The 24,798-nt window shown below is 33.0% G+C and overlaps 1 protein-coding gene across 1 annotated transcript; it reads right to left on the bottom strand.

Moving 5' to 3' along the window:
• Positions 1–439: 439 nt before the first annotated feature.
• LOC126733294 (protein LIKE COV 2-like) lies at positions 440–6,955 on the bottom strand. Its single transcript, XM_050436528.1, has 7 exons — positions 6,547–6,955; positions 3,489–3,541; positions 3,288–3,397; positions 2,350–2,517; positions 1,556–1,653; positions 983–1,109; positions 440–849 (listed from the first exon to the last, which is right to left on the bottom strand). Exons 1-7 carry the CDS (start codon positions 6,661–6,663, stop codon positions 749–751), a joined length of 774 nt encoding a protein of 257 aa, XP_050292485.1. The 5' UTR covers positions 6,664–6,955; the 3' UTR covers positions 440–748.
• Between the last annotated feature and the right edge of the window lie 17,843 nt (positions 6,956–24,798).

Raw genomic sequence — 24,798 nt, 5'->3', positions numbered from 1 at the left:
CTAATCACAGGGGAGGTAAGTCTCAGAAAATAAAACGTGTATTGATTATCAAAAATTCAAACGATTGTATTGGAAACTGTTTCTTATTATTGAGTAACGAAACACCTTGAAAATCCTTTTAAAAAGTATTCCAAGTCCAACACTCCGTTCCAATTTGAGGTGCATTACATTTCTCCTTTGCAGGAGAACCTTGAATCTCCATCCCCCCATTGTTGTGGAAAAAGCAACACCTATAGGTTATGGCACTGAATTACTAATAATATTATCAAAAGGCATCATCAGGTGAAAATGCAGAATTGGTTACCCAATATGAACGGAAGAAAATTTTAGTGATAATGTGTTCACAGACTTGCAACGCACCTCAAAAATCACCTACTTGATCATTAATCGACTGCACAAGGGTAAAGTGAGAGAACAATTATTTTAAAGATGTGTGATATGCAATAACTAAAATATATTGGCAACTTTCCTCCTTTGTGACCAAAGATGTAACAGACCAGACAGTACTAAACATTGTATACACATGCACCAACAAAGATGCCCAAGTAGACTTGTAACTAAAAAATAAATTTTTTGACCTAAAAGAATACAAAATAAAGCAACCATAAGAGCTCATCCTAAAACCTGCTGCTACAAACGAACATAATCGCATCATCCCCATCATCAAACGTCACTATTATGCTTGCACACAGTTCTTGGATTTCAAAGTAATTACAATTTCAACAGGCATGCCTCTTCTCTGATGTCATTAGGTTATTCTATTCAAAGGGATTCTGTCATTCTGTCGAGCACCCCTTTCCAAAGGAGAAATTGTTTGTGGCATTGTCATACCCCCAGAAACAATGATCTCTGCAGTATTACCCGAAAATGTAAGTAAAAACAGATAAAAATATATGCTCAAAGGTAATAGAAAAATGTTCAACGTTCATATACCGTGATTTACTCAACAAAGTGGAGATAGCAACATAAACAGAAGACATACCTATGCCTTCTCGGATAGAAAGATTTGGTCTGATGATTTCATTGGAGTTAACTAGAAGTATATCACCAATATATAGATGATTTGTTGGGACAAAGACACTACATAATTCTTCATCTTCATTATCTCTCTGCATTAAAAATCAACAAAAGAAAGAAAAAAAATTAGTAACTTGTAAAAAAAAAAAAAAAAAAGCAAAAGGACAATATGATTCATGTAAATAAATGCCTGATCCCACACAAATCCCATGTCAAACAGTTTTACCTTTTAAACTGAAACATATTAAAATGGAGATGACTATTAGAAAACCTATATCAGAAACTATTTCCTTCATAAAAATAAATATAAATAAATAAAAACTCTCAGAAAAAAAAGACCCGTCATGTGGACCTTCTTAATTATAATTCTTGGTGTGCTCAAGTGAACTTCACAGAAAACAGCTTACAAGATGATAATAAACAAAAAGAAAGATAAATTACTCAAACTTGACTCAAACATAAAGGTTCAACATGTTCAAGCAAATTTGTGTACTCATGAGATAAGTTGTGCAAGTCAAAAAGGGAGTATAAAGAATACCTGAAGGATGACAGTTGATGTGATAAAACCAAAGGCATATTCACCAACACGTGGATGACGGATAATTGCAACCTCTTTGAAAGCCGTGGTATTTTGGTCTGCAGAAAAGGTAATGATACAGGCCAGTTTAGAGTATATTTATAGAGTTTCCAGAATCTGGCTAACAATATTGATTGAAAGATCAAAACTCAGGGCCAAAATAAAACTAGCTTCTATACAACCATCCAATACCAACCAAGTGAACCTAACTCGATCATAATGCATCCAAAATTACCAGCCATACTGGAAAGAAGCAAACAATTTCAGGTATGGAGTCTATGGACATGGGTGTTCAGTATGCATCTTAGCAAATAATTTATGCAAGATTCAATCACATCATCAAAGGAGTTGAAGAAACATATATCCTTTCCATGTTTAAAATTTGAATTTAACCAAGTTATACGGTATAAGTGTATATCCCATATAAAGACTGCCACAGCAAAATGCTGAATAAAAATTTATTGATAATTAGCTGTGAATATAATGATTACATATCAAGTGTAATAGTTCATGTAGTACGATCACCTAAGCAAGTCACATGTTGTGATTGCAATGTAAATGCATAAAAAAGAAAGTATTAAGTGTTTTTTTTGTAACAGAACTATCAACAACAATACAATGACCTGACCGCTAGACATTCCTAGTTAAACAAAGCCTGAGTGGTCCAGAGAAGAGAATGATGTCACAGCATTTTGATTCCCTTTATCCAACTAGATATAATTAGTAAGCAAGCAAATATTAATGGAATTATGTACCTGGAGAAATCGCAGAACTAATTTGTTTGGAGGCTGAGTATATATGCCTAATGAAAGGCATTCGCTTTATAAGCCATTCTCCAATTGAGAAAACAGTACCACCAATCCATGACGAAACAAAAACACCAACAAGGAATACAAAGAGTAAAGATGTGATAAACCCAAGTCCTGCATCATAAACCAAGCGTCTTGATACATATAATAAAAGATGGAGAATATAAAAGCAAATTGAAGAACGATCGCCCAAAGCATAATAACAACTAGTTAAGTCCACTTAAAAACTGGGCAAAGCATAAAGATGGTGTGCTGCAGATTTTTACATCAACAAAATTTCTAGTTAAGTCCACTTAAAAACTGGGCAAAGCATAAATACACTATCATACGAGTAAATATCTTTTGAGACATGGCCAAGGCATTACAATCCAGTCAAATTATAAGCAGCCAGTGAATCAACGGAATCCACGACATCATTTAATTCTCTAATAATGCCCACAACCACCAAGGTCTCTAAATAACTTGGATATCCAACCAACCTTGTACCTTCTGGACAAATTAAATTACAACCACCACACTGAAAACTTCGTTTTTATAATCAATAAAGTCTGCTCATAAAAGTGAGAGATAAAAACTACAAGGGTAATTCATAACTTGTGCAACAGACGAACCAATGTTGACTAGCCTAGTTGTATTCATGGCATTTTCTAAAACAATTTGAATTATTTTTAACTGAACTTCCTCATTAACAATATACATTCGCATTCAAAAAGGATGCTCTGTTCCTTAGCAGGGTTTACAAATTGTTTAAATACTGCTGAAGTTGAGCAGTTGAGCTATATAAGTTCACCATACTTCTTAAAAGGCAGCATTCATCAAAATTAGTTATAATGCATCCAAAATTTACCAAATATGTACTCTATGCACCCTAAAAAAAAACTTACCAAATATGTCAAAACCAAGCTGGTCGTATATTGGACTGAAGAAACCATCAACAAATTGAATAAACCACCATGTAATAAAAAATGTAACTGCAACTGGAAAAAGAACCACACTGCAATTTCACAATTCAATGCAATATTAGGCTTGGAGATAAGAAATTGATAAGCAATAAGAAATTCAAAAGCAATGCTAAAGTTTATTACCATCCAGTCATAAATTTCTTTGAAACCCAACTCTGAAGAACAAAACAGCATGCCTGAAAAGTGATTGGAATGGGAAGTCAGAAGTGAAAACATTGTATGTTCCTTTTCTAAACAACATAACAAAACTGCCTATTTATGACAATGTAAATTAGAACACTTTCCAAGGAAAATAGTACCAATGTGCTTAAGCAAGACCACAAGGTATGCATATTTAACATGCAAAATGTCCTAATTGGAACAAGACTAAATTTAATCTGGGTAAATTTCTTTCTAGGGAGATCCAGGTCATCTTAAATCATATTGCATAAGTTCAAATTTGGGAAATATTTTTAGGCTAACTAGGAATAGAAGAAACAAACTTCAAAAACATCCTTCTGGAAAGAGCTTTCTATAATGATTCCAATTGTTCAAATAAGCCATTGATCCCTCCCTTGAAATTGCTCCTTGTGATCATTGAGTTGAAGGAATTGATGCTTGCATGTTGCTACTTGATGATACAAATACTTCATAAGATCACTCTAGAATATCAAGAGGTCCTCCAAAAATTCTAAATAACCATCAATTCACTTAGATATCCCTTTGCAGCAAGGAAGAGGGTACCATTTTATGCAAGAAAATGATTGATGAGGACCCAAGAGACAGATCAATGTACTGCTTGCAATTATATTTGCAAGTCAGTGAAACTTTTCTTCCCCCCCAAACTGCGATGCTCTCTAGTTCCACCTAGTGTACACTTTAGGAACATCACCTCTTAAAATATTTGAGATGGTGTTCCTATCTTAAGGAACTCATTGCCAACTGATCAACGTATTGCTTGCAATTATATTTACAAGTCGGTGAAACAATTGGCAACCATAGAATCTATTCCATATTCAACCATAACCTTCAGTAAGTATATCACTTGATATAGTAGGTGTTTCACCCAAAGAGAGGGGGGTAAACCTCCATAATGACAACAACAAGAAGAAAAAGAATAATAATAACTATAACAAAACAGAGATTTTGCCTCCTGGGCAAGAGGATAAACTACTTAGCCCATCAAGGGTAAAAAGCCCTTGGATTACCCAATAACTAGTTCTGGCAGGGTGGGTCAATTGCTTGTAAGAGTTTGATTAACATTGAAGATTGTTATACAGTATGCTTTGCAACGCAAAACTAATATGAGCGAAGTTCTCTTATGTCATCAAAAAATAATAATAATAACAACAGAAACCTTTCAATGGAAGCTTCTCTTTGCAGATAACCATCTATCTAATTAATAACAACAAAGACTTTTCAAAGGAAGCTTCTCTTTGCAGATAACTATCCATCTAATTAGTATTAGATAGTTAGTAGTGGGGTTAATTGTACAGCTGGACTGTTGGTCAATTAGTTACTAAATCTGGCTTCCTATTGGCAGTTGTAAAGGTGAGCCTAGCTTAAATACTTGTGATGTACCTTTTAGAAAAGAATGGGAAATAAGACTACAATTTGTTTCCTCTTCTTCTCTGTGTTCCCTCTCTATGTTTCTTGGAGGGTTACTCCCTTGAACCAGTCAAAATTCCTCTTCATTTCTTCCATTAATTTCCTTTCAATTTCTGTTCTACTTCATTAGTTTTACTCCACTATTACCAGAAAGTTCACTGCACAACTACCCTATGGCAATAAAATATGTAAATCTTATTCCTAACAGATTTTGATCAGAAACTCTAAAATGAAAAGGTCTTAAATCATTTATTCCTGTTCCCCTCTTTTTTTACTACATTTGCTCCAGAAAAATAGGACTTATTAAAATGCAGAACACTGAATATTCTATGCCAAGCAAAGACCAACCAAATCTCAAAAGAGGAACAATGGTCCTTTTTTTTAATTGGCAATTACCTACGCATTTGGTGGGTCTTAAACCCAAGACCTCACTCATCATTGCACTCTTATGAATGGAGAAGATGTCATTTGAGCAAGAGCGCTCAAAAGAGCAACAATGAAATGATATAATGACTTTATCACACAATCGCTCATCAGTCACCTCAGCTGTATTCTCTGAACATTCTTCCTCAGTAGTAAATTTAACTTCTCTACTCCATGAAAATTTATGTTTCTGTCACTAAGAACCACAATTAACCCACATATGTGGTCTCAACTTCACACGCAATCTACAATATAATTCTACCATCCTCAAAACTCACGAATTAAATAGGAACCACAATAGAAACTGTAGTTACTGTACATCCCTCATCCATTGTATGTTACTTTCTTAGGAAAACCACTTCCAACAACAACAGCCGAGCCTTACTCTCAAAATTTTAGAGCCAACTACGGATCCTCAACAAACTAATGAGGCTTGACCACATGTCTAATTTACAAAAACCACCTCCCTGTTCCATATTTATTTTCATAAAAACCAAACCAATTTTGCTTGCTACCAGCATATACCAATTCTATATTCACTCTTTAATTACCTCAAAATTCCTAAACTTGCCTCAACCATTCTGTTATCTAAACAAAAGCCCATATCCATTCCAAATTACCATCAAAAGAAAAACCAATAGCATTTCAATAAACCCATCATCCCAAACACAATGTTTAAAATAGTAAATTACGAATTAAGGTCCTCTGAGTCTCCAAAGTTCTAGGGAAACTCCACTCTGGAATTGTTAAAATCTTATCCATATATTTTAAAAATAGCGGATTGGATTTTACCACATCTACAATAATTTAAACAGAATCCAAAATACAATCCTAATCATAAATTACAGCACATCCTACTCTTTTTCCCAACTTCAATTCTTGCATTATAAATTATTTCAAATCCACACCTGGGTTTCTTTCTTTTTTTCCTTTTTTAACAAAAATACATCTGGGTTACCTTTTTCAAGCATCAAATCCAAACTAAATACTATTTCACCATAAACCAAAGTAAGCTTTAAGCACTACTAACATCCCTCTACTACTAAACACAAATTCCCAGTAGCTAACAATGATACCCAGTAGATCCGTACAGTTCAAAGTCAACAACTTAGACGGTGCAGATTGAAATAAACACACACACACACACGGAGAGAAAGAAACAGAGACAGACCTTGCGAGTGGAAGAGTTGGGAGAGGAAGGAGGAGACTTTGCTGGATCCTCTGGATCTTCACCACCATTAGCAGCTTGACTCAGAGGAACTGAAGTCGATTCCTTTTCTTCCGCCATTTTTTTTTTTTTTTCACTTGCTGAACAGTGAAAACCGATGAGAATTCAAGGCCGAAAGAAACGCCTCCTTTCTCTGAGAGAGAGAGAGAGAGTAGTTCTGATGGGTCAACGACAGTGGAGATGGTTGGGAAGTGAGAAGTAATGATAATAATAATGGTGATAGATTACAGAGACTTGGTATCCAAGCGATGGTTTTTATTGGGGAATTGGGGAAATTGTATTCTAAGTAATGTTTATGCACTTTTGCATGTAGGAATTGTAGTTAGCATAGATAGAGTTGGGTATGGGTCACAACTTCCCATCGATGTTTATCTTGGTGGTGTTGGAATAAAAATGTTACCAAATTAATCTTTCACTTCACTTAAAAAAAAAATGATGTTCAAAATTTTGAATTGATGATGTGTGGATTAATAAGGTTTCCATGATATATGAATGTAAGTTGGTGGATTCGCATTATGATTAATCATTTATGTGCACAAAAACTTTCACAATGGTTTACGTTGAACATTATTTTTGGCAATATTTTTATTTTCTACAAATCACAATAAGTTAGATCAAATTGTCAATAAGAAATGTTCGTGATAAATGATATATTACTAAACCTATTTTTTAATAGATAAAACTTTTTTTTTCAACATATGGCAATTGATTCTGATAATTGAGCTCTTTATCGTCGAATCAAGATACTAATCGGTTTTTTGTGTATGCGGAAATTGAGCCTCAAATTTTTTATTCAATTATCAGAAACTTTATTAGTTGAGCTAACTAAAACCCATAATAAAGCACTTTATTGACAAAGAAAAAAAAAAAAACAAAACCTACACAAAGGGTCAACCTCCTTTACAATTACATCTTCAACACTATGAGGGCAATGACCAAGACCAAAACTACCAAAATAAAAATGGCTACAAGACCATTTGGCTAGTTCATGAGCCACTACATTCGCTTCATGATAATCCCAACTAAATGATATAGAACCAAGATCAACAAATATATAACCCACTAATACAAAGCTAAGCAACCTCCATGGAACTTGATTAACAAGAGCTCTTATAGAATCTATGCATATTTTGGAGTCACTTTCGATTGCAAAATAGGAGGCATTAAGCTTAGTAGTAATATTAAGTGCTAAAATAATTGCTGCCTCAACCTCAACTTGAAGAGAGATGTGGGTATTTACCTTCTTTGAGTGAGCACAAACCAATTTCCCTCTCCAATATTTGACAACCACAACAATAGAAGAGACTCAACCCAACAACAGCATCACAATTAAGTTTCAAGGAATTATGTCTTGGTTTTGACCACCTGCTTGGACTTATATTTTGCCACCTCATTACCTTCTTCTTCTTTTTCTTTTTTAAAGATAGTTTCCACTTATGAGATTGAACCCTGGATCTTTTGTTCAATGATAAAAGATTTCAGGGGTGTAACCAACTCGCCAAAACCGACTTAATCCAACCCAATCCGCTGAGTTTGGTCGGTTTTTATGAGTTGGTGGGTTGGGTTGGGTTGTTATTTATTTTTTTCTTTTTTTTTTTTTATTTTACCATGGGCTGAGTTGGGTTTGGATCATAAAATTCACAATCCGCCTAATGCGACCTAACCCACCTATATTTAATATATATTTATAATTAAAAAATATATATTTAAAGATATATTATACAATTTTGTTATTTACTTTTTTGCCCTTCTTCCTAAATAAAACTCAAGGCCTAAGTTCTCCTCATATAGTTTGTGTTGAATTTTTGTTATAAATTTGCTCTTATTAATGATGGTATTGTTCTAATGCTCAATTTATAATAATAAAAATAATAACAATTAAAAAAAATTGTCCAACCCATGGTCCAATTCGATCCACGTGGGTTGGGTTGGGTTGGATCCCTATGATGATAGGTTGGCTTAAGTTGGATTTTTGTAACCCACCATGGTGGGTTGGGTTAAAAAAACCCCTTAATCTGGCCTAACCAGACCCATGCAAACCCCTAAAATATTTTATCTAGTTGAGCTAATTGGAACCCACTTGCTACCTCATTAATTGAAACCATGGTATGAAAATATATTGTGAAGAATTTATTGTAGGATAGATTTGTGAAGGATTAATTACCATATTTATTTGTTTTATTTTTTTATAATCTATAATTTACAATAATCTATATAGAGTAATGCTACAGATACAAACTATTCTACAAGCATTTTACAAACCGCTGATGTGGCATGCTCCACATCAGATTTTTAAAAAACCAAAATGCCACATAAGATATTAACAAATTCTAACTAAAAAAACAAAAAGAAACCCAAATCAAAGCTAACTTCAACGATTCTACCCTAAACACAAAACATATTCACAAACCTTGGCCTCTTTGCCTTGCGATAGCGCAGCATCCTGCCTCCCTCCCTCCTTGCCTCTTCGGTCTCTAACCCCAAATCAGAAATTTGCTTCCTCTTGCCTCCACCCCACCACACTCTGACTAATGCTGCCACCACACAGCTCACCGGAATCGTTGCAGAAGCCGCCGGAACCATGGCTAAGAATGGTGTTGCAATCCTGTCTAACGAGAATGATGCACCCACAATGCTATCTAATGCTTCTAATTCTTCTACTACTGGTAATTCCTTGACTACTTGTGTGTGTGTCAACTCAAACGGAGACTACTATGAGTAAATGCTATTAAGTATATACTAGTATATACTACTAGTAATTTACACCTATTTTGTAGCATCTAAATTGTATTGTTCAGTTCCCTTATAGAATTTACACCTATTTATTTTGTATTTTCTTATGCATAGTTTGTAGTATGTGCCCTGAATATCGAACCAAATAGCATTTGGAATACGGGTAACTGATATTTAACTAGAAAGAAAAAAGAAAGCCCATCCATTGATGAATATGATGAAGGAGAAATGATCATATAAGAGAATAATAATGTATGTTGTAGTGTGTGGATGATGGGGTTGTTTGGTTATTGGTTTGTATGAAATAATATATGAATGTGCTTGTTGAATGTGTGGTGGTTTTTCAAAAAGCAACATCTTTATTTTTCTAATTTTGATTTTTTAATCGTTTCTAAATACAATGCATGTGTTAAAGTTTTGTATGCTCGGCTTCTAAATACAGGATGATAGAGTTGTACGCTCGACTTCTAAATACAATCCATGGTTTACAGTTTTTATATTCTTTACTAGATAATTGAATAGTATTTCTAATGGAAACAATCATGTGATTGTCAGACAATGAAGATGGATTGTCTTCAGATGAAGAAATTGTCATTGATAAGGAAGAAAATGAGCAAAAGTTAGAGATTGAAAATCTTGAAGAAAATGAGCATGAGATCAAAAAGACTTTAGATGGAAATGAAATTGTTTTAAAACCAAAAGTTAGGATGATGTTTAATTCAGAAGAAGAAGTTAAAGCATATTATATGCAATATGCTAAACAAGCAAGTTTTGGTGTGTCGAAGAGAACCTGTAAACTTGGACATTATGGGAATTTAAAATATTTCACTAATTCATGTGTTAATCAAGGCAAGGCAAAAAGTAAGGCAACTAATGCTCTTAAACCGAAACAAAAATAAAAATAAAAATCTCAGGTGCAAGGCCAAGATTAATGCTACTTGTTGCCCTGATGGAAAGTTTACATTGACTACTATTGTGCTTGACCATGTCCATACTTTGACTGTGTTTGGATTGCACGTTTGCGCGTCCACGTTCACTAATTCTGCGTTTTCCTTTTTTTTTTTTTTTTTCTAAGCCGCATTTGTTGACCAGATTTTCCATGAACAGTGCTCAGATGTACTGTTCATGGACCCACAAATTACATTTTTTTAACAACTTTTTCATTAAAAATGGGTCCCATAACACTATTTACACATTTAAAAATTATTTCGTTACAGTGTTTTCAGTTTCAGTTTTCAATTTCAGTAAAAATAAGTTCAATCCAAACGGACCCTTTGAGTCTTGGAAAAACTAGATAATTTAGAAGTCATAAAAAGATGGATTCTTGTGTGAAAAGAATGCTTGAATTAAATGACAAAGTTGGAATTTGTATCAGTAAAAATTAGAAATCTATTGTTATTAAAACAAGAGGATTTGAGAAGCTTCCATTCGGAGAGAGACTATAGAAATCATGTTGACAAAGTAAGGTGCCTTCGACTTGGGGTGGGAGGTGCAGGAGCACGTTGTGAATATTTTGTTAGAATGCAAGAGAAGGATGACCGATTTTATTATGCAATAGATGCGAATGATAGATCTCGATTGAGGAATGTGTTTTGGACGGATGCAAGAAGTAGAGCCACATGTGAATATTTTGAGGATGTTATAACATTTGACACAACATACTTAACAATTCCTTATAAAATGCCATTTGCTCCATTTGTAGGAGTGAATCATCACGGTCAATCAACACTTCTTGGGTGTGGTCTAATATTAAACAAGAATGTTGATACTTTTGTTTGGTTGTTTAAATCATGGATGAAGTGTATGTCAGGCCGAGCCCCAAAAGCAATTATAACTGATCAAGACCAAGCTATGAAAAGGGCAATTGAAATAGTATTCCTCAAAACTAAGCATAGGTTTTGTTTATGGCATATAATAAAGAAAATTTATGAGAAATTTAAAGGATATTCTCAATATGAGGCGATTAAGAGGGATATAGACCGCTATGTATATAACCCCTTGAGTCGTGATGAATTTGAAGACAATTGGCAAAGATTACTTGAGGTGCAAAATTTTCAAGATAATGAATGGTTGCAATGGTTGTATTATGAGCGACATCATTGGATACCAACATATGTTAAAAATACATTTTAGGCAAGAATATCTACTACATAACGTAGTGAAAGTATGAATGCCCTTTTTGATGGTTATATGGGGCCGAAGACTACATTGAAGCAATTTGTTGACCAATATGACGAGGCCTTAAAGAGTAAGGTTGAAAATGAGAACACAAAAGATTTTATTTCTTTAACATCAAAAGTTCCATGTATAACTCACTATGCCATTGAAAAGCAATTTCAGGATAGTTATACCAATTCAAAGTTCAAGGAGGTTCAAGATGAGATTAGGAGAAAAATGTATTGTCATCATTTTCTTCTTAAACAAGAAGGTGCAATTTCTACATATTAAGTTGCTGATGAGATAGAAATTGATGATGATGATACAAAGGAAGTAACCTTCCATGTTTACTTTAATGAAGATGAAACGGAGGAACAATGCAATTGTTGCTTATTTGAATTTAGAGGAATCCTCTGCAAGCATGCCTTTTCTGTGCTCATGATGATAAAGAAAATTAAAATACTGCCATCAAAATATATCCTTCCACGGTGGAGTAAGGACTTGAAATGGAGGTATACATTTATTAAATGTATTTACGATGAGTTGAGTGGAAATCCTAAAGCACAATGTCATGATAAATTGCACACCTCTTTTTATGAAGTTGCATCAATGGCATCAAAAATTGAAGAAAGTTGTATGATTGTGATGACAGTTTTAGATAAGCTGAAGGAGAAATTGATTCTGAATGTGTCATGTAGTGAAAGTGGTCAAACATCTCATCACACACCGGGTGCAGTGATAATATCTAATGAAGTTATTAATGGGACATCAAAGGAATGTATTAAGGTGTTTAGTCCTTTAGTGGCTTGAAGTAAAGGGCAACCAATTTCAAAACGAAAGGAATTTAAAGTAGACCAAGAGATTAGGAAATTGAAAACAAGAAAGAGATAAGAAGGGAACAAAACTAGCAAAAAAAAAAAAAAAAGGAAAAGGAAAATAGGTACTTGCTTATTTAATTTTAGCTAATAATCTATTTTATTAGTTTATTTGTTTATCTGAATTACTTGTCTAATTCATCTATTTTCTTTCTAATGAAAGAATTCTCAAGTGGCACAAGAAATTGAAGTCAATGTAGGTGAAATCGGTTTACCTACTTTAAGTACTACACAAGAAGATCATGAAATGGGAACACAAGAGAGAAGGAATGTTCAAGTATTAAAAATAAGGAAAAACTATAATATTAATTGTTTGAGATTTTAATCTACTACATAAATAATTTACACGATTGCATTTTATTATAGGCATATAGTGGTAGCTTCATGGGAGATGGTTTTGTTGGGTTACAGTCAACAAATTATAGTTTAAACCAATTCTAGGTAAAGTTTTTATGTATGTGGGTTTTTATTTTTATTTTTTTTTTTGGTGCATAATTTTTTCTCTTGTGATTGATATTTAAATTTTAAAATTTATTTTCAATTGCACAATGTCATCTGAGTCAAGTTTCAAGTGGTGGATATATGATGTCATATTTCGGCACTCATTTATTTCTTGGAAACCAAATGCAGGTATGGTTTAACATTTATAATTTATTTTATACTATTTATTTGTGTTTTTTTTTTTTTTTTTTGGGTTAGTATACGTGATTTGATTGCAAGGTCTTCCTAATCAAATTGCGGTAACTAGTATTAACCCGACATATTTTGGCACTTCGGGAAGCAATATACACCAACTATCAATAATTCCTTAACTTTTATTTAATGTTATACTTGTTAGCATTTTTTTATTTAACCTCTTTTTTTTTTTTTAAATGAAATTTGTATTTGTAAGGTCATCCAAATCAATTTTGGGGAAGTGGATGTCAAGTGCCAAATACTGATTAGCTTAGCGTTTATGGAACATAACAACATCATATAATCAACTTTAATTATTTGGATCTGCTACAAGTATTGCTATTACATTATATATTTAACTATGTCAATTATAAGCACGTCGATTTCTAAATAATTTAATACATTTTCTTTTATACTTTTTGTAGGCTCAACATCATGTGCATCAGTTTAAAGATCAAGATGCTAGCAAGTTCAATAAAAATTAAGTTCGACTTGATCAAGATGATAAACTTTTTGTTTTTTCTTTTTGTGTTGAACACAACATGGTTCTTCATTTGTAATGGATATTATGGTATTATTTGTGTGGGGAAAAGCTTATATTTTTTTAAGCACATATGGTAACTTACAACAAGAGCTCTCTTTTTTTATTCAACATTATTTGAGCTTTACAAATATGGATATCTTTGCTCTTTATTTACGTTATTAAGATATGGACATGTTTGATCCTCGTTATGTTCAAGTTCATTGCATAACCTACTTCGACAAAAACTAGATACAAATACAATAATAGAATACCAAGGGGCATACCCTGTAATACAACAAAGCCTCTACTTGAATAGAGGATAACTCATTATCAGATTCAAAAAATAGCTAAACCATAAAGCTAAAAATAAGTAGACCAGGAAAAATACTGATAACAACTAACTGTAATTGGACAATAGCGAATTTTATCAAGGTACTCCATTCCTCTTCTTCTTATATATATATATATATACACACACAATATTAAGGGGAATACTCCTTGCCAAGTTAAAATAATGCAACCCTTAGAGCATTAGCATCAGTATGTGTAAAATCTTACAAAATATAAAAAGTTGCTTATTTTACACATTTTGAGCAAAAAAACACCCACATCAATGGGTATAAAATTGTGCATTTATGCACAATTGCTATGGTAACTGTGCATATATGCACGGTTACTGTAGTTCTTCTATTTATTATTTTATATTTTTTCTCTCTCCTCTTTCTTGCCTTGTCAGACTCTCTCTCACCCACTCTTCAATGCCAAGAAGAAGAAGCCGACCATCACAACAACCCAACATTGCTAACCACCACTACTGCAACCCAGTACCGCCAACCACCACCACAACAACATGGACACACCACAAAATCATCAAAATCATTCTAAATCTAGATCCAAATTCATCAAACCCATATACAAATTCATATAAATAATCAAACCGAAATTGAAAAAAGAAGAAGGAGAAGAAGAAGAAAGAAAGAAATAAGAAGATGCTGAAGAAGAGGAAATAAAAACCCAAACCGAAATTTTGCTTTCTCCGCCCAAAATCACTACCCTTAATCAAACCCAACCCAAAATCATCATATATAATAAAAGTGTAAAACCCAAATTGTAAAAGAATAAGAGGAAAGAAAAAGATTCTCAAAAAAAAGAAAAAAAAAAAAAGAAAAAGGAAGGAGAATAAAGAAGAAGAAGAAGGGAGTGTATTCAGACTCTCAGAGAAAAAAGAAGTGTTAGGTGGGGGTAGGTGAGAAATAATAGAAAAAGTGAGGAAAAATATTATTTTTATAAAAAAATGTGTATGATAGATAAACTGATGTGGATGTTTTGTAAAAGTGATGGTGTAAAATATAAAAAGTAAGTTTTTTGTGTAAAATATACGGAATCTTTTAAACATACTGATGCGGTTGCTAAAAACATCCACTAATCTATATACATCTTCTAAAATTCTGCTGTCCATAAGACTGACAGTTATCCAAACTAAATAATAGCTTGACATCTTACAATTAAAAATTAACTATCTAGTGCATAGAATTTTATTCGAAGTACTCTTGATTAGAGAGCTGATGAGGCAGCACCAAAGTAAATGAAAGTTAAATGTTGAGCCCAACATAGCTCTTTTCCAATTCCATATCCATATGATGAATGTGCTGAAGTTCAAAACCATTAAACTGTTTTGCCTCCCTTGTCATTGTTGTAGTTGCTGCTGAAATTGTAGAGTATAAGTTGATAGAATAGGTTCAAAGAATAACACAAACACATCCTTTATTGTCATCACTATCATTATCAGTATCTTCTATTTCACTGTCGGGGGAAAAAAATAATGAAATGTAAGCAAATCACAAACACAACTACATAATGAGCATAAAATGTATATGGATCCCTCAATTAGCAATAGCTAATGTGCAATGTGCTATTGAAAAGCCAACAATATCTTTAAGGCTGGAAAACTAGCAATAGTCAAAGTTTGGAAAAGTCAGGATTACTTCCTTATGAATCTCCCACTTGCAAGACTCAAAATATGAATAAAACAAATTTGAGCAAACATTTAATTTACATTTGTAAATACATAAAATCTCCACATTATTCACAAGCTCAAAATACATAAAAATTCTTTTTGGTTATTAGTTATTACGACCCATTCCATCCACATGATTATATAATCCATTGGATTGCCTTAAGGCCATAAATGTTGCAGTACTCTACACTAAATTTGCATATGAATTATTTAAATTAAAACAAACAAACAAATTTCAACACTGAAACAAAGTATAATCATTGTCATTGTCATTACCAGGAGGGAGGCAAATGACATGGAGACACCATGCTCACGGCGGCACTGGTAGTGATGGGATTGCAATACCATTCTCAGCCATGGTTCTGGTGGCTTTTGCAATGATTCCGGCAAGTTGTGTGGTGACGACGTTAGTTGGAGTGTGTTGGGGTGGAAGCGTGGGCAAGAGGAAGCAGATTTCTGATTTGGGGTTAGAGACCTAAGAGGCAAGAGGGAGAGAGGCAGGATGCTGCGTCATCGTGGCAGAGAGGCTAGGATTTGTGAATACGTTTTGTGTTTAGGGTAGAATTGTTGAAGTTAGCTCTGATTTGGGTTTCTTTTTATTTTTTTAACTAGTCGCTAACCCGTGCGATGCACGGGATAGTTAAACAAAATTTATACACATTCACTTTTATTGGTACAATCATTTGAAAATAATTCTAACTAATACCCAAATGTAAGAGACACATTGACTTACTATTTAAAGTAGCCTTCTGAAGAATTTACACATATTGTGCAACTGAGCCTTAATTTCTCATCAACAATAAAAACATGGAAAGAAAATAAAAATTATAATAATTAATTCTATTATCTTTTATGCTATACTTTGTAATTGTACGGAATTAAGTCAACTCAATTTAAGTAGTTGTAATAAAATTGGCTTCTACTATTCTCTATTCTATAGAGATATGAACATATTGGATTTTTCAAACAATTACCGGTATTGTAATAAAATGATTTATTATTGAAAATAAGAAACAAAGAAAATTTGTCTATAGCTTAAGAAACACAATATACTAAAATTAAAGAGATAAAATTTTCGGAGAACAAAATATTATAGATAATTTTAGAAACAGATTATACACTTAAAAGGGTTAGTAATTTATAGCACTTACCCCCCACTATTAGTATACAGACATCAAGTGCGGTCGTCGTAACCCTTTGAAAGAACCTTTCCTAATTGGACCCTATCAAAAAAAAAAAAAAAAAAAAAAACACCCAATTAACAAAATTGATCCAAAAGGGTCTAAAAAGTACACAAAATCAATTCAAAAAACAAAAATATGAGACAAAGTAATTACTTTCTGTTGCCAATGAAATCGTCTTTTGTATTGCTGTTCCAAACTGCAACACTTATCTCTTTAAGACCTTCAATTAACGAAAACACAAACTTCTCTTGGAATACCAAAGTATTATGACCATCTATACAAAAAAAAAAAAAAAACAAAATCAGCATAACTCACTATAACTCTATAGAAGCCTAAAAAATATAAAGAGAAATTAAAGGGGTTGAATTTGATATTTACGTTTGGAGAGAGAGAGTTTGCAGAAACTGTGGCTTTATATTTCTTAACTTGAGAGAGGGGTAAGGTTGCTAGGGTTTTGAGGTGTTATAATGTTTTTATTTTTATTTTTTATTTTTTAAATATTGTGCTGAAGTGGAAAATTGTGGTGCCAGCAGAGGCTTCGGTTTTTTATTTTTTAAATATTGTGCTGACGTGGAAAATTAACTGTGGTTTTATATTTCTTAACTTGAGGGAGGGGTAAGGTTGCTAGGGTTTTGAGGTGTTATAATATTTTTATTTTTATTTTTTATTTTTTAAATATTGTGCTGACGTGGAAAATTGTAGTGCCAGCAGGCTTCGGTTTTATATATATATATAGATTATAATTTGTTAATATCTTATGTGGCATTTTAGTTTTTAAAAATCTGATGTGGAGCATGTCATATTAGCAATTTGTAAAATGTTTGTAAAATAATTTGTGTCTATAGCATTACTCATCTATATAAATCACAGTGGATTTTCTGTTTACTTCTTCTAATGTTAACTATATAAAATTTTGAAATCTCATAATTTACACGTTATTATTTTAAATATTTCTATATTTAAACCCTTCATTAGAATCTTGTTGAATCATAGAATTCATATACAATTTAAATCATAATAAAAGTTTTTGATAACTATCATCATTAACAAATTCCATATGTTAGAATCTTGTAATTAAGTTGATTGGCACCTTCTAGAGTTTCCAAATGAGACATCCAATATTCAAATCCTTTGTCCCTTATTGTAACTATGGAAAACATCTTTTTGTCTATTTTTTTGATATTCAACAAATTTTATTAACAAAGGAACTAGAAACAATAACTAAGAAACCAAAATCCTAACTTGCTCAAGAGTTAATACATCACAAAAGATAGAAGGAGCAAAGCCAAGAACAAAACAACCTAAATACTAATTTTTAAAAGATCAAGAAGCCAAAACATGGATAGCTTGATTTGCCCTTCTAGCATCTATTTGTCTATTGGCAAGGACATTTGCTCCAATGAGAATTTCTCTATAGTTGTGCTCCATTGTGTATTGTCTAAAAAGTAAAAAGTAATGGAATGGTCTTGCATTCGATTGCTATGTTTTGGATTCAATTTGTTGGGTTCTCATTCATTCTTAAGAAAGGATGGTTAGGTTGTGCTTGTTTGGATTGGACCATATTGATATAGGCGTACATGTGGGCTTACTAAGTGTTCCCTGCCCATACGAGAGCATTCGCATTTGGAATGCTAAATGCCATATGTTACCTTTATTTAGCATTTGTCTCTCAAAAACCTCCCACATCCAGAATTGTAAAAATAAAGAATGGTAAAAAATTTTCCAATACTGCTACAATGCCATCCTACTTAAAGCATCTCCAGCAGATTAGGCAAATTTTGTATTGTTTGGAGATGAACAATGACTTTTACCTTTTAGCTATCCACTTTTTCAAATAGACTTTCCAACGGATTCTCTATCTCATTTAAATATTATTTTTTCATTAATTATTTATTATTTATTATTTTTTTAACAACTACACATCTTCCAACATTTTTTTATTCAATACCTGATTATTATAATAGAAAAAAAAAATTGAAGAATGAATAGTAGCCCATCAGACTTGATGAGCTACTGTTCATGAGCAAAAAAAAAAAATTCCGGGAATAGAAAGTCCATTGGAGACCTATTTTGTGGGTTTACTCTCTATAATGGAGAGAAATTTGTGTTTAGCTCTCCTGTTGGAGATGCTATTATATGATGGCATTGTAGACTATTGCATTTGTTTTTAAATTTGTTTTATTATTTCTCTCTCCTCTATGTCAGACTTTTCAACTCTCTCTCTTTCCTCATTTTGTCTCCCTCTCTCTCTCTCTAAATTGCTCTCAACTCTCACTCTCTTTCTTTGTGTCGGTGGTTGGGCCTCCACACCGGTGTGTGGGTCGTGGGTTAGTGGATTAGTGGATTGCTCTCAACTCTCATTCTCTCTAGTTGAAGGTGGCGACGATGGCAGCAGATGGAGATGGACATTAACAGCTGGGTTTTGCTGTTGTGGGTCATTTTTGGTCATGGGTCATGGGTCTACTGCCGTGGGTGTGTTTGGTTCATGGTTTTGCCGTCGTTGGTGGGTTTTGTCATGGGTTTGCCGCTGTGGGTCAGTTTTGGTCATGGGTCTGCTGCCGTGGATGGGTTTTGTTCATGGGTCTACATCCATTGGTGGGTTTGTCATGGGCTTGCCATCGTAGATGGGTTTTGATCGTGGGTATGCCATTGTGGATTGTGGGTTTGTTGCCATGGATCAGTTTTGGTCATGGGTTATTGGTGGTGGGGTGAATGTGAATGAAGGGTTATGAAAAATCTCCTCGTGCTCTGCCATAAGAACTTGGAGTCCATATCATGATGAGGAGATGGGTTGGTGATTGGTTTTAGTGGCTTGATGGTGGTGGTTGGGTGGTTGTGCTGAGTTAATTTGGGTATGGGTGGTGGTTGTGTTGCTGATGGCTTTTTTGTTATAGTGGTAGTGGGTTATGTTTGGATTGGAAGGTTGTGTTTTTGACTGGTTGTATGAGTTTGAGAGGAAGAGAGATGGGTGGTGGTGGCTGGGTTATTTATTTATGGGGTGGTTCTTTCAAACACATAAATGGTGAGGAAGAGAGAACACATAAATGTGTTCTGTGTTTGGTTACTAGTAGGAAGTGGGAGAAAGAGAGGAAGAGAAAGAGAGAGATAAAAATAATAAAGAAAGTTAAAAAAATAATATTTAAATAAAATGGTAAAAAAATAGATGTAGGGATAAGGGCCCAAAATTGTATATTGGGCCTTGGACTTTAGCCGAGGACGTTAATTAGTTTGAGAACGAATAAGCAGTTTTGAGGGTGTTAAGTTCAGAGTCTCATGAGTAATGTGCAAACGGAAAGGTTGAGAAAGGTGGTCTGAGGAGGATTGTCTCCTCGGATAAACGAAGCATGTTTTATCACTCAAAGTGACCTTCCAGGAAATGCCATCGAAAGGGACATGTCTTATGAACATACTGGAATAATAGGAGTTCATAAATATCTAAGGGAAAGTTGTTACCACCGCATTAAATGCTCTGCAAATAACTTTTTGGCTGCATTAATGTGGAGAAGACTCCTAAACAGTGCTGTCTTGGCTACCTCAACTCACAGAAGGCCTGAAGGGATGTCTGATGGGACAGACACTCAAGTAGTGGCTTAAATGATCAACAAGTGTAGGGTCAAGATTATTAAAAAGGAACTATATAATGTAAGAGAACCTCCATGGAAGTGAGATCGGAAAATAGAGAGAAAAAGGATGGTAGCAATCAAAAATTGTATTAGTAATCTGTTTAATTAATTTATATTGGAACTTACCTCCTCGGACTGTATCGAGAGTGAATTTATTTGGATCAATCCTTCTTGCTTTTGTTTGATTATCTTTCAAACTCATTTTGGCTGTTGTTCATTAGGGCCTAGTTCTCTAACCCATTCTCTACAAATTTATTGTACTGGGCTCGCTGGGCCAATATCCCTTTACATTTTGGGTTTGGGCTCCAAAACGTGCCCCTACAATAGAGTTTGGGATGTTGTGTATATTGTAAAATGGTATGATATAATTGATAAAGTAGTTTTTTGAGATGGTAAAATAGGTTATGATACAATTTTCGGATGCGATTGCTTTGAGTGAAGGTCATGTTCCAGTGGTGTACTATCGGGTACCATGCACATACCATTTTCCATTGACGAAATGGTAACATATTATTATTAGGTGTGATTTGGATGTTAATTAAAGTACTTTTTCACTTATTCAAAAGAGAATGTTAATTTGAAATTCAGGGGTTTACAATTTTAAATTTAGAAGACCCATAACTCAAGAGAGGTGTTTTTGCAATTTAACCAATTTGATTTTTATTCAACATTTTGATATTAAAGAATTTAAGCACAATAAGTTGCTCCAAAATAAGAAAAAAAACTTTAGACAACCTCAAGTAGCTAGTTAACATGGATTGAGTCGATATATCATATTCAATCATAATTCACCCTCTCTAGCAAAGAACATATTACAAAATTACTTGTAGTTTTCCTCATTGTTCCTTGGTCATGTTTGAAATAAAAGTAGAAAAACTAATTATATTATTTTTGGCAAGACAGAGAAAGATAAATGAAATGATTAATATATTCTATAGTTTTTAGGGTAACTCCATAATAAAGTTTCCAAAAATATATCAATTTTATTTGGAAACAAATGGAATATATTTAATTACATAATCAACAATTTAAATAGATAAAAAAGTGTGATAGATAATATTCATTTAAAATTTAATAATATAAAATAAAATATAACATATTCATTTCAAATTACTAGATAAGTAGTGTAATGACCTGATTTGAGATCCTAGTCCAAGTTATGAATGGACTTAGGCCCAAAACAATGAATTTGTAGAGAAATGGGTTGGAAAACTGGGTTGGAAAACTGGGTTTTAATGAATTAGACTAACTAGAAAATAGGTTTAAAGGAGAAAAAGATGTGAATGAACATGTTTATAATGAAAAAAATTGTCATCGGCAAAGTCCAAGGAGATCTGTTCTTATGTATTTCTTTTAAGTCTGATTACAAAGTCAGTTCTAGATGCTACAGTAATTTTCCCTCTCTTTTTTCGATCCCCTCTCTCACTCACTCCTTCTTCTTTTATACTGTCTTTCATTTTCATCTCCACCTTCCACGTGCATGCTAGACGGTTGGTGTGGATACTTGTCCCATTAGCACTCCCCATAAGTCCTTATGTAGTAGCTGTAAGGCTGAAATCCACTGTTTAGGCATCACTTCCATATTAATGTGGTCAGAGAGTTAGCTGCAGTGTATTTAATGCGGAGGCAACATATTTCTCTTAAAATATTTGAGGACTCCTCCCTATTTGACTTCTCTGCAATGCTTATTCGCTCCAACTGAATTTCTAGGATCGTCACCCTTGTTGACAGACCATCTTTGAGGACCTCAACTTTGTCTAGCCGAGGACATATTCATCCTCGGCCCACTCTCTTGAGCAATTATGACCAAAACTAACCTTTTTATTCATCAACACAGTCTCTTTTGACGAAGACTTTTCTTCCTCAAACAGATCCTTGTCCTCGGCTTGGGTCACAGACCCAATATACAGGTAGATAATGAACTTTTGGGCCCAAGAGCCCTATAAGTAGGATTTTAATAATTGAATTATGATGTAGAATAGACAACACATACCTTATTAGGAGTAGTAGGAGCGCCAGAAGTCACAATGCAAGATCAAAGGGAGGTGCTAGTAGAGGCCATCGGGACGACAGTGTTGGAATTGCATGAAATTTGGCAGATTGAAGGGAAATGGCATTCTGATCTAGACTCATGAAAATCATGAGTGTCACCTAAATTTAGGCGAATTCCTTCATTAAGGCCTTGAAAACATTATTTTTGTTATTTATAGTAATATTTGTTTTTCCTTAACAACTTTTAGTTTAAAAGTTAGAATAAGGTTTTGTCTGTTTTTTGGGACGACCTTTATGGTCAATAGTTTATGATTTTGCATTTAACTCAAAATTTTCATTTTTGGTAAATTTCGGTATTTTGTCACCTAATCGTGTAATTAGTGTGAATTTGAGTTTTAGATATTTTTTCTCAGTATTTATATGTTTTGTAGCCATCAGAGACAAATCAGACTATTATCAATAAATACAAACTTTTTGTCAAATTATTTATCTGGTGGATTCCAATTTTATTCTTTTTGTGGATTCAAGGAAACCCCTTGTGGATTCGAGATTTACTACCAGAAGCTAATAGTTTAGTTTTTATTCCATCAAAAGAGTATCATGTGTGCTTTTTACAGGCTTCTGCAATATCAAGTTACCTTAAGAAATTTTTAAAAATTATGTTTTGAAGAAAAATAAAAGACATATAAAAAATAAAAGTGAAAATTGTTCACGACAAGTAGTACTTGTGGATCAAATTTAAAAAAAAAAAAAAAGAAAAAAAAAAGAAAAAGAAAATTGTGTATTGAATAAGGAATTTTTTATATATTTTTTTAGAGAAGTGTGTTGAGCAAGGAACTTTTAGTTTAGAGAAGTGTAGCGAAGAAGGAACACATTTATATAATATACAGTAGTTTTTAGAGAAGTGTATTGAGCAAGGACATAGGAAATATAGGTAGCAAGTGAATAACTATATTATTTGTTATTACTATTATATATTATTATAGTCTGTGTTTTAAACATTTGTTTACCAATCCCTCTCAAACTTTACAGTACATTTTAAATTCAAACCTTTTTTAATTCAAAATTATTAGTTTGCATAAATCTATCTTCCTAATCCCCATGTGAATGTGATTCATAATGTTCCTAATCCCCACCTGCACGCAGTTCCGTCCCCAAGAAGCTAAGATCAGACTCACTCATCCAACGGTTTACATTAACCCTCTTCACAACAAAACCCGCGCCACAATCATCATCCAACGGCCCACATCCAACCCCACCAACCCTACGCGCCATTTTGCATTCCAATAAATAAATCTACTTTTTTTTTTTGACTTGAATAAATAAATATACTAATTTTAATTTGTTGTCACGCTGTGATTGTTGCATTACAAAATTACTATTTTTTTTTTATAAATAAAATAAAGGGAAAAGTTAGCTTACTGATTTAGAAAATATTCTTAGATTTTTTTATGGAAAAATAAAAAATTCATTTATTTTTTAATTGTTTTTTATATTTTTCATAAAAGTAGTATCCGAATTTTCATAAAATAATTCATTAACAAATGTTCTAAAAGTATTGATTAATCGAACCCAAAAATAAATTATAATAATGTAGTGACAATTCATTATTTGGTCATATCATTCTACTCTTTATTACAAGATAGCTCAAACATTCTATGAATCGTGTGATGAATAGAATTTGAGAAATACAATGCATGATTTTAAAATTGGGGTTGTTTGGTAGGGTGTTTTGAACAACAGTTTTCAGTGTTTAAACAATATTACACGTATTTCTACGCACTTTTTTCACCCATACGTATTTCTAAAAAATACAAACAACGTTACTATAACAATGTTACCAAACACCCAATAAAGAAGGATTATAGCACACTCTTCAATTTAATATTGTTCATCCAACATTGGCTTTTACATTTTTGCATCAATCCTCTTTTAAGAAATGGTATTGTCTAATAATTTTCACAATTTTTATTCACAAAACACACCTTAGTTAGGCAATAAATTTTACTTAGAGTAATGTAATTTTTTATATGAATCTATTATTAATACATTATTTAATATGTATTAGTTAGAAAAAAGCTCACTTAATATGACGTTCGCTTCGTATGATTGTGTCTTTTATCATCAGATTAAGACACCAATCGATCTTAAGTGTAAGTAGAGATTATACCCTATATCTTTTATTCAACCACCAGAAACTTTACCAATTGGTTTTTTTTACTTAAAAAAAAGTTGGAAAAACTTTTTTTTAAAAAGAATTTAAAAATATATATAAGTCAAGATAAAAAAAAAATACCCCATATTCAAAATAATTAAAACAAAATAATCAAAGGGTTTAGTTTAATGGACCAGGGCTGCATATACCCAATAAATTAATTATTTACTTGAAAATGTTTAAAATTTAAATAGCCTACCT

This window comes from Quercus robur, chromosome 6, assembly GCF_932294415.1.
Source record: "Quercus robur chromosome 6, dhQueRobu3.1, whole genome shotgun sequence".
NCBI classification, from domain to species: Eukaryota; Viridiplantae; Streptophyta; class Magnoliopsida; order Fagales; family Fagaceae; genus Quercus; species Quercus robur.
The sequence above is the reverse complement of the archived record's forward strand: the minus strand, read 5'-3'. Positions and strand labels throughout refer to the sequence as shown.